The 16,496-nt window shown below is 35.4% G+C and overlaps 1 protein-coding gene and 1 pseudogene across 1 annotated transcript; both read right to left on the reverse strand.

Moving 5' to 3' along the window:
- Positions 1–12,108: 12,108 nt before the first annotated feature.
- Positions 12,109–14,942, reverse strand: LOC141846824 (E3 ubiquitin ligase PQT3-like; annotated as a pseudogene).
- LOC141845961 (3-oxoacyl-[acyl-carrier-protein] synthase I, chloroplastic-like) lies at positions 14,622–15,062 on the reverse strand. Its single transcript, XM_074733949.1, has one exon. The coding sequence runs from the start codon at positions 15,060–15,062 to the stop codon at positions 14,622–14,624; it is 441 nt and encodes a 146-aa protein (XP_074590050.1).
- Between the last annotated feature and the right edge of the window lie 1,434 nt (positions 15,063–16,496).

A 16,496-nucleotide genomic window follows, 5' to 3' on the forward strand; every position in this document is an offset into this window, starting at 1 on the left:
CCTTAAGCTAATTACCAATAATTTACAAGAAATAAAATGATCAATTTACAAATGAGATGTTAGGTTTGTTGATTATATAGTAATTCAATTCAAATAAAAAAAATATTTTTTTATTTTTTAAAATTTCTTTTTATAATCCAAATATCCAAATTTCATCCGACTAATCCTAGAGGTAGACAACCTCCCTTAGTTCACCTACTAGATAAATCCGTAGCACAACTTATAGACACTCATTTAAGATATTCATCCTCTTTGGGATTTGAACCCCTACTCTCTTTGTTCCTCCAAGTGCTTTACTACTGCACCACACCCGTGGGGGCGCAAATAAACCTTATTGTTCTCACATTAAAAGCATGAGAGTGTCAACTAGCCTAACATTTCATCAATACAACACACTTAGAGAACTAAAAAGAAGAAATTTTATTTGTTGAAAATAATGATTGCATTTAAGGAACACCACCCTTATAAACTTGACTAAAAATAACCTAAGGAGCAAATATCACAAATCGAGAAATACAATTAACCTCATCAAACTCCAACTAAATCAGCACCTAAAACCTTCTCAACAATAGACTAGAACAATTATGAAAAACCAATTACAACTCAAAGAAGTTCCAACCTATCTTAGAAGATGATAGAGGTGCAAAGTGCATGAATAGGTTGTCCCTCTGTAGAAGATGATTCAAGTTGCATTGCCATAAATTTCTAGAAGGAAATGTGTCAAAGTTCGACTTCTATAATTGAGGCATCATCTATCTATGAAATTCCTTTACAATAAATCAAGTGTTTATAGATGTTTTCATAGAGAGCTATCCCAATTTAGGTATCCACTATATGCTCAATTTGAGGAGTTGGCCAATGCTGCCAATGGCAATGTTAGTACCAATACATGGGAGTAAATCCTCAACATTAAAAATAAGTCAATGGCATAACACTAGTTTTAATCTTTCACACAAGCAAAAGGAATCAATGGAATGAGTAAAAATTTTTAAAGGAGATTTCATGAAAGTGTTTGAAGTGGATGCAGGCAAACGCAGTCTTGTAAATGTACATCTATTCAATAAGTTTATAATTTTCCTAGTATTGGTATGAACCTCTCAAATATGCCTAGGGAAACACTCAACTCATTCATAGGAATAAAAAAAGGATTTACCGGAACGGGTTTCCTAGTGTTTCCCAGCACCTACATCTTCAAATCCATTTATATGCTTTCCTGATGTTACTGGTAAAATCACAGAATCCTTTTCAAACGTGACCATTGAACAAATTCACACATACTTCTTCAAGAAACCAAGAAAACCCACTAGAATAACCTTTCATGCCACAAAAATGTCTGCTGATCATTACGTCTGGTACCATATCATACTTGACTGCATTTTACCCATAGTGACTCGAGAACGAGCTATGATACGTATACCTTATCTAATTATGATGTATGACTTAGAGTAGCATCTTGACATTGATATTGCCCTTCACATCTATCACTCCATTCTTTATCACTCCGACTCCATGAATGGCAAGATCTATATGCCGTTCGGTCATATCATTACTCAATTTCTAGCATTTCAGGGGGTCGATATCACAGTAGGAGCCATACGGTAATTATCAAAAGACTATGATCAACTTGGTCCTCGTCACTTGAAGTTAGCAAGGATTGCCTATTCCAATGGTGCTATGACTTGGATTTAAAAGGCAGCTCAAGTGAATATCTCTTCTGATTCTGAGGAAGAAAAAGATGAAAGTGAAGATGAGAGGCTTACCCGTCTGGAGAATATAATTTCTGATGTTGACGGGCGAGTCAAAGTATGCCTTGTGGAGATTCGGGTTCTATGTCAAGAAGTTAGAGCTGTTGCACAAAGACAGCAGGATGGTCTTGCACAACAGCAGTTAATATGTGACATAGTGCAGAAAATGCATATGCATTTTCAATCTCCTTCTCGACCTCCTCCACCTAGTGATGATGACATGTAGTTTGAGTGACTTGATAACTCTATGAATTTTTGTAAAACCTTAAACCCTTATTTAAGCTTGTGATGGATACTTTGGGTGTTTGTTTTGTGATATTCGTAGTACTTAGATCCATGTTGAAAATGATGAGTTTCAGTTATGTTTTTGGAAGTGCTTAAAGCTATGGATTTGTTTTAAGTTTTTATGGATATTATCTTTGATGATAATCTTGATTTTTGTATGAATCTAGGGGAGCTTAGTGATATTTTAAAATTATCCATATTGATTTAAGGGGGAGGATTTTCCTATAAAAGCTAATCATTGATTTAGGGGGAGAATGGTCGCATATTTCAAGAAATTCATTTTAAATGCTTGATCTTGAAAATTGATATCATTTCTTACTGGTTCTTGTATCCACTAGGACTAAGAGTTTAAAGACAAACATTTTAACTCTTCCTAGTGATACACAACTTCTAAAATTAATGACATTTCTTTCTTTTTGATACATGGTATCAAAACGAAGTTTTAGTGATGCAAAAAAATTGGAACTATTTTTCTATCGAATAAAATGGTCCACGAAATCACATTGTCAAATTTTAGAATTTTTGGATGAAAATTGAATTAAATATGAATTTCTAAAGTTGGGCTGAAAAATCAGAATTCAGCCATCAGTCGACTGATACTACTGTAACATTGTGAGTTTGACCTGATTTCTTGAAATTTGACCACACCTTGACATAAAATGCTTTATATATGCTCTATAGTTGGTCCACTAGTAAATGGGACTGGTTTGAAACACATCTCAATACCCAAAAATATATTTTTGATACTTATGCATGGAAATTGAAAATTCTAATCCCTTAGCACATAGTATCAAAATGATACTTCAAGATTGAAAATATGGTGAAACAATTTTTCACAATTACTTATGGGTCATAAAAATTACATGGTCAAATCACATACTTTTCTGAACTAATATGAATTTGTTTTGTTCTTTTTGAAGTTGGCACTGATAATCAGCTTATCAGGCATCAGTTGACTGGTGCTAATGGCAGTCAACTGATCTCTCTGTTTAATGTATTATGCTGCCTTGTTCAATGAATCCTTGACTTCATTTTGCAATATTGAATATACTCTTTGTTCACTAATGTGCTTGCATGTTTCATCTTATGGTTTTAGTGCGTGGACAAAAGAGAAGTAAGGATTAAGGAGGAGAAAATTATAATATCTGTCATTATTCATTCCTCTTGAAAAGATTGAACATTTATCATATTCTGTTCCATTGTCAGAATGTAAAATACAAATTTTGGTTTGAAATTGATTTTCAATTAGAGTGTAAAAATTTTTAAACAAATTTCTCACGTCAGATTTTTTATCCATCAGATAAATCCAACATAAACGTGTATGGTCGTCAATAAATGTTACAAACCATTTTTTTCCAGAAAGAGTAGTAATTTTAGATGGACCCCAAACATCACTATGAATTAAATAAAAAGGTTTGGAGGGCTGATAACTCTTTGGTAAATATGTTGCACGATGAAATTTTGTAAAAAAACAAGTTTCACAATATAAAGAAGAGCAATCAATACCTTTAAATAACTCTGGAAATAATTTTTTTAGATAGAGAAAACTAGGATGTCCAAGCCTATAGTGTCATAGCATTATTTTCTCTCGAACTGAGTTTGAACTGATACTATTAAAAACCTGAGCCTTTTTAGTACTAGCAGGTATTTCATCCAAGTAGTAAAGACCTTCAATCATCCTAGCACGCCCAATCATCATCCCCGAGTTCTGGTCCTGAAATTCACAGTGTGATTCAAGAAATATAATACGACAATTAGAATCTTTAGATAATTTACTCACAGATAAAAGATTGCATGCTAATTTAGGAACATGAAGAACAGAATTGAGATTAATTTTCTTGGTCAGTTTAATGTGTCCTTTTCCTACAATAGGCGAAAAACTACCGTCGGCAATTCTAATTTTCTCACTTCCAGAACAAGGAGAATAAGTATTGAATAAGTGAGAGCAACTAGACATGTGATCTGAGGCTCCAGAATCTATGATCCATGGAGAAGAGTTTAAGCAAGAGAGAGCTTTAGGATTGCTACCTGTTTGTGCCAAGGAAACACTAGGAATACCAGATGAGAAGTTGGATTTTATCAGCTTTAAGAGTTGATCAAGTTGCTCTTTGTTGAAGGAGCCTGAGTTGGCTTCATTAGCCATAGGAAGTCCGCGATTCTTTTCTCCTGGCTTGCTGTTTTTCCAGTTGGCAGGTTTGCCATGAATTTTCCAACATGTCTCACGTGTATGGCGAGGCTTGTTGCAGAAATCGCACCAAACCCGTGGCTTATCATCGGATCTGCGCTGGTAATTTGCAGCCTTGGAGGTAGCATCAGTAAATAAGGCCGAAGTTTCAATTGACTCACCGATACTCTTTTTTCCCAACATAACACTCCTTCGGCTTTCTTCTCTTCTGACTTCGGCAAACACTTCACCAATGGATGGGAGAGGGGGTCTCCCAATGATCCTTCCTCGTACTTCATCAAACTCGATATTGAGACCGGCAAGAAATTTGTAAATACGGTCGTCTTCCATGGTTTTCTTGTGGTGGTTGCAATCATCAACAGATTTCCATTCGTATGTGCTAAAGAGATCAAGATCTTGCCACAATCTTTTCAACGAATTGAAGTATTTTGTGACTGAATCCTCTCCTTGACGAATTTCTCCCAACTTTAAAGTCAATTCAAAGAATTGAGATTGGTTACCCAGGTCAGAATACATCTGACTAACATTATCCCACAGCTCTTTTGCAGTAGGATAGCACATGTAATTGGTACTTATATCCTCCTCCATGGAGTTGACTAGCCATGTCATAACCATGGAGTTTTCAGCATCCCATACGGCATGCAGCGGATCATTAACTGCAGGAGCCTTCTTGTCACCAGTGATATAGCCGATTTTTCCTTGCCCACGGATATACATTCGGACGGATTGCGACCACCGGAGAAAATTATCCTCATTCAAGCGAATAGTGGTGATTTGGACTGAATGAGGGTTGGAAAGGTGTCGTAGGGTTTCAGAAGGTGTTACCGTGGTAGTGGCAGAGATTGTAGTGGCTTTGGACGTGACTTCTGACATGGCTACTCTGCTCTGATACCAACTTGGAAAATATGGAAAAAATAATTATTTCTTCACACAAAAGAATAGGTACATGGTTCTTGTTTTATAGAGAGATACAATAGAGAAAAAAGGAAAACTAATGAAGACGGAAACTAATTAAAGCTAATTAAAGATTTCTATTTACAGAATGATTCTGTAATTATGACTCAATCAAGGAATTAATGGTAAATGATTCTGTAATCAATCAATGATTCTGTAATCAATTAATGATTAGTTTCCAACAGTTTTATTCCCTATAACCTTGGTTATGTGATTACTTGGTAATCACATAACCAAGATAATCACGGATGACCCCCAACCAAATGCACCCTTAGTGCTTTGTGATCAAAGTTTAGGGAAAACTCATAAAAAAGCAAATAATATTGTCAAGGTCTTAGCGTCTAACTGATAACATGATAATTTATCATAGGTCGAATAACAATGCTAGTCTTGTTGAGTTTTTCATTAAGGAAGACGACAAATGCCTTCTTCAATACGGGTATCTCTTATGAATCACAAGACACCTTAAATGGATTAATTAGGTTTCTAAGAATAAGAGCGCTAGTCCTCATGTTCTTAATCTATTGAAAGGATGTAACTACAAATTCACAACATTAAAATTCTCTTTTTTAATGTTATTGTTCCAAGCAAGTGTCGTGTGGTATACTATAAATCAACTTCAAAATAAACTACCAATTTTTTTTAATACTCTTATAAAAGCTTTTAGAACCTGATTTATTGAATCAGCCTCATGAAATAGTACTTGGGGCATTTAAGTCCAAAAGGCATAACTAACTATTCATATAGTCTATCCTATGTTTCAAATGAAGTCTTCCACTCATCATAGATCTTGATCCTAATTTGGTGATGCTTATTACTTAAGACAAACTTAGAGAACAGATCCTACAATTAAGTTAAGTATGTTGTCCAGTTTAGATATAAGAAACTCTACTTCAATCTTGATGACAGAATTATTATCAACACACATTCCTCGAAAACTTTTTAGGTGCTAATAATTTAAGAACGTAAGAGGGCTATTCTGTAAATCTTGCACATTCTGATTTACAATGCATTTTAAGGTACTTCATATAGTAGTGTGAAAGATTAAACAATTCTAACACCAAATAAAGTTAATCACGTGCTAAAGTATTCAAAGAGGTAGCAGTTCATCAGGAAACTCTTCCAAAATTATAAACTAAATCTTATCAAATCCCTTCTTATCCATAGGGGACATGGGATATTTTCTAGTGGGTTGAACATAAAAGTCCTAAGCTATTAATGCTACCATCAAGAGTGTGAGCCTTCCAACTTGCTTAAATTGAGATTGTGTAAGAAGCTGAAGGATGATTGGCTTTGTTGGCAGCTTGGATTTCTGTTCAATTGGGTTAGACTTACTTGGGCACAACTAGACATTATGCCCATTATGCTCCAAGGTGCATAGGTGTTCTGTTTCTCATAATGAGTTACAGAGAGGTTGTTAAGACCACCTACCAAGGATGACAAAAGCAATGTTAAGAGGAACAACATCCCACTGTAATTTATGAATTAAGGGTTCATCTCAATAAAGACCAAATACCTCTATGTGATTGGATGAGGTCTAATCGACGCATCAACTTTGTAGGGACTGAGTGAGACTAAGTGTTAGACAGATACTTAAAGCGTTTGTTGCAACTTTCAATTTCCTATGACAATCTTACATGATTTGCTTCAACACATTGCAAAAGAATAAAAAAATTACTCTTGGGGGCATTGCTTCAAGTTTATTTATACGGTCCTGGACTGGAACAATATAATTTCGGTACCGTATCGTACCGTGCCGATATAATTTCAATATTTTTAAATATAAAATATATTAATTAAAAAATAAAATATTTAACATAAATATTTAAAACATATAAAAATAATCTTTTTAAAAGGAAAAAAATGAAAATAGATAAATAAATAATTTATTATATCTTTTTAGAATTAAAATAAATAAAATATATAATTAATTAGAAAATTTTAGTAGGGTATAATAAAGCCTCTTTAGATTATCTCTATTATATCTAGGAGTTAATTAACATAATCAAACTAAATTTTAAATAAAAAACACCGGAGACTCACGACACCGACGACGCCAACAAACTCGCACTACTGCGGCGTAGCCGCAAGCTCGTGCGACTTCGGCAGGCCACGAGGGTCGTGTAACCTCTCAACGGTGGAAACGGTGGTCGCAATGGTCGTGGTGGTCACCGACCTCCTTCGACGGGGCCTCGGAGGTCACGCGACCTCTCCATAGCAAACGTGGGGATCGCACAACCCCTCCACGGTGGCCACGGGGTCGCACAACACCTCCGCTACTGTTACGGGGGTCATGCGACCCCTCCGTTATGGTCGCGGAGCCTGGTATCGAGTCTTCTCGATGTCAATTAGTAAGCAGAACAAAATATTTCGCCCGTTTTGACCGGCTAGGCACAATATTTTAATTCATGATTGAAACCTACTTCACCATCAACTTTTGTTTTATTTCATCCATATATGTTATATGCTTAGCCTCTGTCATGGGAATATATATTGTTTTTTTCCTAAACATATTGTCAAGTATAACAATGGAGAGATTATTGATGCAATTGACCTAAAGTAGTCTGTGACTTTAGATTTTGATGTTTAGGCAAAGGATTTAAATTAAATGTTATTTTGTCATTTGATATGTGTGTCTAAATATATACGGACTTGTGAATACACACATGGAGACAATTTGGCAAGGCCAAGATTGTTGTTACCTAATGACTTGGGTCAATGGAGATTGGAGAAGGATGATATGAAATATGAGAAACAAAATAACAAAGAGCATCGAAATGTACTTGTGCCTAAGAAGCGGATTACGTAAGCAAGGCGTGAAGGATAACATTGAGAGGGAGTTGAAGACTTGGTGTATCTGAGGGATAAAATTTGATAGGAGATGGCTAAGAAGCAAACTATGTAAGAAAAGCAAAAAGGATGACACAAGAAGAAAGCTAACAACTCTGTGCATCTAAGGGACGAGAAGCTTGATGAGAATAACTAAAGTGAATTCCATGAGTAAAGCATGAAGAATGTCATAGGAAGTAAGCCAAGGGCTCGATGAATCCGAAGGACAAAAAACTTGACAAGAGATGGTTTGGTGGCAAACACACTTGTTTGGTGAGCTAAGAGTTGAGAGCAAATGTACTCAAACAAAATAAATTTCAATTTAGACCGACTCAATCATTAGATTGACCACAGTTAATATACCAGTCAATGAAGGAGTCCTTTAATCGACTAATGTCCATCAGCCAACTCAAGCAACCAATAGAATGGTCTACCAGTTGACTAGTAATGATAGCAGTCGACTGATTAGCAACAGATTAGATTACAACACAAGATTTCAAAGGCTATAAAAGAAGGATTTGGTGTAGGCTTCAAGGTAGGTAAAATAGAGTTGGCTATTAAAAGCTTTCTTCTTTGTATTAAGCTCTTTTGTATTCCTCTATTTTAATTCTGACGATTGAACCATGTAAAACCCATGTATGATTGAACGGTATGTGTTTGCTTGCATATATTTGTTCTGTTGCGCTAATTATTTGTGACCTTGCTAGACCCCCCCCCCCCCCCCCCCCCCCCCCCCCCCAACCCAAACACACACACCCCCTTTGACCATCATGACCCACATGCTCCAATAAATTATCCTATTACGTCGATAAATTTAGATGGTCATTCTGTCTGCTGAATGAGCCTTCCTATTTAGCCATATTGTAGAAAAAAATGATTTTCAAAGCATGTTTATTTAAGCTGTTTATGTTGTCCATCGATGTTTAAGGTAGATTACCAATTGATTTGAAGGTTGTAGGATTAAAAAATATTTTAATTTAAAGGCAATTCTTGGGCAAATAGAAGGGATGTTGTTATTATATGCTTGTGTATTGGTTTAGGAATGTAAGGTTCTTCGTGTATTTGAGGTCCTTAGTTGTTGTACCAAAAAGGAAAACCAGGATCCATGCCTTCGGTGGGTTTGGCTATGGTAAATAGGATTACTTAACAAAGAATAATATGATTTTTGTTGTGGTTGATTCCTGTAAACCACTGATTCCAAAAATCTTACACCCTGAGCAATTGATCATTTCTTATATCCATTTTTTGATAGAGTCATTTCCCTCATTAGCTAAGCTTATGTTTGTTGCAACCATGAACCACAATAGGCAAGCTATTTCATTAATAACATTGTTTTAAAAAGGGGAACCTTGGTATAATGGTAAAGTTGATGTGTGACCGAGAGGTCACAAGTTCAAATCTTGGAAACAGCCTCTTGCATAGCAAGATAAAATTGCGTACAATAAACTCTTCCTTGGAACACCGCATTGGTGGGAGCTTTGTGCACTGGGCTATCCTTTATTAATGTAACCAAATTTTATGCAAGGGGCTACATATGTGATGAAATTTTAAGTAGAGATTGCATCATATATAGCATATATAGTCCCTCAATATGGTTGGCTTCTATATGTGGGACCAGATAGGTAAGGCAATTAGATGTTTTCTATCAATAAGTTCTAAATGTATTCAAGGTTTAAAATTTTGAGTCGTAGTGGAGTTATATTTTATGACAACACTACGGTTTCAGCACTGTATGATGTCATGTCAAGAATATTTCAATACTTTTTTAAATATAAAATATATTAATTAAAAAATATTTTTATTAATATTTGATTGTTATAAATGCTTACTAGTGACTTATATTTAAGATGTTGAATGTTGAGTTACAATTTTAATATTATCTCGTGAGATGTTTGGTGTTTATTGAATCATTTACAGCACTTATTCAGTAATGTATAAATTTAAAATCTAATTTATATTATTATTGCATATAATTAAATAGTCTCAGATAGAATTTTATTATAAAAGCAAATAGATATATTTCTCTTTTTAAAAATAATATAACACTAGCTCAAATTAAAATTATATAAATAATTAAGATAAGTTTAGTAAAATACATAACATATGATGTTACTAATATCAAAAGAAGTCTAATGTATTTTAAATGATATTTTTAATAAAATAAATTTAAAATAGTATAAATAAATTTTTTTGACTTAATTAAATAAATTTTTATTTAAATAAATTGATGTGTCAAATCCTAATTGTTTATTAACATTCGAACAAAGTTGACACATAAAAAAGGAAGAGAAGATTGACACGATCTCGGCAAACTTTAGTTTTAGTATCGCATGCTAACACTATTTCTATCGATCAATATTGACATCACAAAAGTTAAAACAAAAAAATATTTTAGATATCAAATTTTATTTTATTTGAAAATATTACATTTTAAATTATTTTTTAAAAATTATTAAATAATTAATTAAATAAAATTTAAACTAACATTTTAAAAATCAAGATTGAGCAAAAGTCAATTTAGACTAAGTAGAGTCCACCAAATATACATAGCGATTAGGATCAAGTTTAAGATGAATTTTATTAAGATTTATTTTGATTAGTTTAAGATGAATATATAAAGAATAATTTGGTTTTAGTATATTTTATGATGTTAGTTATTATATTATATTAAATTCTCTTTTTCATATCTCTCCTAGTAACCCATCTCTTCCACCATGTCCACTTCATCCTCCACCATAATAAGGAATCTTTTTCTCCCTTATGCTTCGTGTTTACCTTTATGGATGGATGTAGAAGGAAAAGGAATCAATAGTGAAATAAATATCTGGAAAAGGAAAAGGAAATAATTTAAACAAGCGGGGAGGGGGGGGGGGGGGGGGGGGGGGGGGGGGGGGGGGGGGGGGGGGGGGGGGGGGGGGGGGTGCGGGGGTAAAGAAAGGAAAGAAAAGAATTTAACAAAAGAAAAAAGACAAAGGAGAAATCCGAGTAAGAAAGGGAGGTGGCAACGGCCTCCCCTGACCACGAGGCCTTTGTGAGGTCGTTGCGCGCTCACCTTAGTGCTAGGCCGCTGCTACTTCCCAGAGAACCAGTGAGCAAGTGTGGCCGTAGTGACGAAGAATTTTAGTATTGATCAGTAGATAGAATGATAAATTTCACTCATGCCGGCCGACACCGTTCAATTCCTTAATCAATGGGTGAATCATAGGCTACAAAAAAGAGTTTGTTCCCCCTTCTATGTCTGTAGTTATTATTATAATTATCAACTATATCTTTTTACATTTCACAACCATATAGATTATACTTGTTTACACTACAACAAAAATTGTATGTTGGGGCGCTCAAAAAGTGCCTCAATAGATTTATATTGTGACACTTTGATTTGTTGAGGCGTTAGGATAAAACATCATACAAGCAGGTGTCACAACAAATACTAGCGCCCCAATAGACATTTGTTGAGGCGTTACTAAATGTTCCTTGAAGTGTTTTTGAGGCACGAAAAAATGCCTCATCTGCTATATGTTGAGGCATTTTATTGTGCCTTTTAAAGTTCATTTTAAGGCATCCAAAAGTGCCTCATCTTCTATATGTTGAGACGTTTTATTTTGCCTCATAAATTTCATTTTGAGGCACTAAACAATACCTCACCTGCCATATATTGAGGCAATTTATTGTGCCTCTTAAATTACATTTTGAGGCACAAAACAGTGCCTCATCTATCATATGTTGAGGCGTTTTATTATGCCTCTTAAATTACATTTTGAGGCACAAAACAGTGCCTCATCTATCATATATTGAGGCGATTTATTATGCCTCTTAAATTTCCTTTTGAGGCACAAAACAGTGCCTTATCTATCATATGTTGAGGCATTTTATTATGTCTTAAATTTCCTTTTGAGGCACAAAAAAGTGTCTCATCTGTCATAAGTTAAGGCGTTTTATTATGCCTTTTAAATTTCATTTTGAGGCATGAAAAAGTGTCTCATCTGCTATATATTGAGGCGTTTTATTATACCTCATAAATTTCATTTTGAGGCACGAATAAATTTTATTTTGAGACACAAAAAAACAAGCATCAACAATATGCTGGCGAACACCAAAGTTAAACCGGTATACCAATTCCACCACCTTATTAAATCCATTAATGGAACACACAAGAGGATAAGAGTTAAATAATAAACTATGCAGGCAATCAAATAGAACTTCAAACAGATGCACCCTTCTAGCTGTAGCATTCCAAGCATTCTAGATCTAAAACAGAAGAATACTAGCGACCATTAAATCAACCATCAACTTTCAAAAGCACAACTTGGAACTGCTGGCATCATATAAGCTTGTGCTGCAAATGGATCTTGTGGAAACATTCCTCCACCAAACGGAACATCAAAGGGGCCAGGTGGATAACCCATATATGGCATTGGAGCACCAAAAGGTGTCACATAGGAGGCATCAACTCCTAATGGCATCCCACTGCCCCAGTAAGGGTTATAGCCTGAAGCTGCTAAAGGCATGCCAAAATTTTCAGGCCAAGGTCCTGGTAGCCTCTCCATTGCATATCAGCAACTGCAGTTTAGTGAAAGAACAATGGAGTTGAGAAAATATTTAGGAGGTTTTGCAAGCTGAACTGCAGTACATTTCAAGTTGTCACACTTGAAGTAAAAGCAATATGTAATTAAATCTAATTCAAGTGAACCAACCTGTGGCAGGAACCTCTTTCTTTTTCTTTTTCTTCTTTGCTGCAAAAATCACATGTTAGAAAATACAGCAGAAAACAAATCAAAAGCTAATTCTGCAATGCAACTTAAGTATAAACAAAAGGCCCGATAATACAATTGGATAGCAAGGGATAAGATCCATTTAGCCACTCCAAAAGAAGCACTTAGGTGATTACAGACTAGAACAACATTGAATCTAAAAGAACAAATATAGCATGATTAAGCATCAGCAAAATATTTTTTACCTTGTTCTCCAACAGGCTGCATTTCATGGACATCCTCAGTCACTATTGGAGCATTTTCTGGTGACTTTTGCCCCTTGCTAAGAGATTCTGGTGTTGCCTCAGATACATTTTCTGGTGTTGGAGGTTTCACCCTCTTGATATTGTAGTTAGGGTTTCCATTTGTAGGGCAATGCTGAATAAAATGGCCTACAGAAAAGTGTCGTTGGCTTAATTTCAAAGTGTACTTTAAGTGTCAAAAAAACCTAGATACCAGGAGATCCTATTATACCTGGCACTTTGCATCTATGACAGACATACCCAGCTGGAGGTGTCTTCCGTTCGAGCATACCACGTCCTTCATTTTCCAAAGAAACAATTCTTCAGCAGACATCTTAATCAACTAGTTAAACCAATAATTTAGCATACATGAAAATTTGAATTGCTCTATTACAAACAAATGAGCAAACCAGGAAGAGACTCATGATAGAGTTTTGTCATTGGAGATTCCTATCTTAATTTGATGCAATTCTTAATCATGAACATACCAAACAACCTCTCAAGGTTAAAGGAAATGATAAGCAAAACTTACCAAAACCACGACCACCCATTCCCCTGCCACCAATGCCTCTTCCGTGATATCTTCCAGAACCATATGGCTCTTGAGTTTGACTAAAGACAAGCAATCAAGTAAATTAGAATGGGAAGTTCTGAATAGCAATTATGAACAAATAAAGGATGCAAGTGTGATTTACTATTTTATATTTGAAGGTTTATCTATTGTAAAAATATATATTTTAAGAAAATTGTATGAATATGACTCACTGATTCCAGTCAAGGGCAGGTGTATCAATTAAAGCTTTAATCTTGCTTTCCTCGTCAACATTATTTGCAATAGGAACTTCGACAACAGGAATACTGATTTGTGAACGATTTAGTTCTGGAATAGCATACAGATCATTTCCAAACTCATCCCATTCATATTCTTCATGCTGCAAAATTCCCATATTGTGTTATCAGGAAACAAAAGCTAAAAGTCCATTTTGCTAAAATTAGAAATACTACAGTGACCTATTTCGTCTATCAGGAAAAATATATAACTTACATATATGTTAGTAGACGAATCCCCAACCAACATGCTGCTGGAAGGTGGAAGCTCTTCTATCTTATCCTCTACAACTTTAGGCCTGCAGATTAATATATTATATTCTTAGCATCTCAAAGTAAACACGAAAAGATCCTCATGGGTTAAACAGTTGTAGTGAATCTAAATGTAGAAACTTCTGAGTTTCTACTGTCATCACTAGTGTCCGACTAAAAAAACAGAGACACTGCAGGGTAAATGCTTCACCCACCAATCAATTTTTGAAACTGATAGTCACAACATTCTTATCGTAAAATCTTCAATGTTGATTAGCACAATTAAGTAAAAACTAAGAGAATGCACTTGAAGAATTAAGGTCCAAGGAAGTACTTGTCTCTTTGAGTAACAATAGGCTTCCGAGGTTGTCCTGGAAGTCGACAAACCAAAACGGATGTGCTTTTCGGTATCATTGCTCCTTCGTCTATGTATTCTGAAACCAAAAAAGAGAGGAATAAAAAGTCTATAAAATTCCAAAGAAATTATTTCAACTTCCACACACCGAAAAAAATATATCCAACACGAACATAACCACTAAACTGAATATGACTAGCTGAGAACATTCACTCCCACATCACCCATATGATAATGTTTCCTAATGAATCTTACCAGGAAATACCTCAAACAGTCATCCAGCCTTCGATCATTCTTCCCGTCGATGTACCCCTCCGAAGAGAACCCCCTGATCTGTCCGGCGAACCTGGTGGGGAGCTTGGAGGCGTCGAACCGGTCGATGGGCCCGATCCTGCTCTCCCCTTGGAGTAGCTTCTCGTAATAGGTTTCCAGTTCGTTGCCGAACACCGAAACCAGTCCCATCCCGGTGATGACCACCCGTTTCTTGGGATCGGTCTCTTTGCGAGGCGCGGCCGCGGAGACTCGAACAGCGAGAAGCCGACGGGGTACTACGGAGCGGGAGCGCCGGTGGTCGGGGAAGGGGGAAGACGAGCTGAGGCGGAGCCCGTCCATGGAGGGGGCGCGGAGGGTGAGCATGGCGGCGGCGGCGACGGGGGGGAATGGAGGAGAAGTGGTCGCAAGAGAACTACCAGCCTCTTTTATGTAATTTAAGCGAGCAAGAGCGGCGATGCGAACTAGGAAAGAGATGCGGTCGAGCGGATCCGGTGTTTATCACGGAACATCGTCAACAGTACTCGATGCTGGAAGCATAGCAAAAGCGCACAACAAAATAATAATAATAATAATAATAATAATCTCAATTAAACTATTTTGGCGATGACTTATCTGATCTCACGAAAATTTTTCATTAGAATTACGTACAAATACATCATAATTAAGAATCAAACTGTGAATATCTAAATGATGATCTGAATGTCCAACCGCGACACCATTGTCCTGGGGACAAAAGCGCAGAACAAGATGACGTGGATGGTGTTGATCGGTAAGATACAAACTACAGTTGGAAAATGTAAAGGATCGACAAAGTACACATAATAGTATGCGTATCCAGTAGACCATGACTCGACAAGTTTCACATAGAGCTGAATTTAATAATTAAAAGGTTTCTTTTATAAAATGTCAAATAATTTTAGAGTGTATAAAATATTTTTATCATCACTTAAATCGTGCTAGATACCGTTCAATTTAATAGATAAACGATTAACTTTTATATTAAAAGGAAAAAAAATACTTAAATAGATAAAGAAAAACTGCCAATAATAATAAAAGAGTGTTGTTTATTTTTGTTACCGTAATAATAGGGTTCTATGAAGTAAGAAGAGGAAAAAGGTAAAGGAAAAGAAAAATAAAAAAATTGCAATTCTCATGATTTTATTACAAAAATACCACTCAAATTTTAAGTGCCTCAAAAATTACATTTTAATGCATTTTAACTAAAATGTCTCATTAGATAGTGTCTTCTAAAATCATTTTTCTTGTAGTGTTACATAAATATCTTAACAATTTCTAATTGTTAATAAATAGTCCAATAAGCATGTCTTAAGTAGTTACAAAAATAAGGTTACAGAAATTGGGGCCCTTACATTATATGATAAAACACATAAGTAAACAAGCCTTTGCATGAACTTTATCTTAGATAAAGGTATATTGATCCCCATGAAATTGTGGATTGAAACCCTTACTAAGGCCACATGTTAGGACATACTGCAATCAAGCAACTACTTAGTATTAGTGTGAGGAAAACTCATTGGTCCTATGCTCAAACATGTGTTAGCTAGAATTGTACTAACATAATAGGTGTATAATATAGCATGGAGGCATTATTGTTAAAACATTTTGTGATTATCTAGGTGAGATACTTGTAGTTGTGTTCACATTACATTGATATATGATATTATACTAACTATTATACTATATTCCAACCAATTCTTACCTAATGGCATCCACTTTAGATATTGCCTCCAAATTCTCCTTAGTGGTTGTAAGGTGGGTTAAAAGCAATCATCACAT

Source organism: Curcuma longa, chromosome 15 (genome assembly GCF_044706935.1).
Source record: "Curcuma longa cultivar G26 ecotype Majalengka, Jawa Barat chromosome 15, ITB_CL_G26_1.1, whole genome shotgun sequence".
Lineage (NCBI taxonomy): Eukaryota > Viridiplantae > Streptophyta > Magnoliopsida > Zingiberales > Zingiberaceae > Curcuma > Curcuma longa.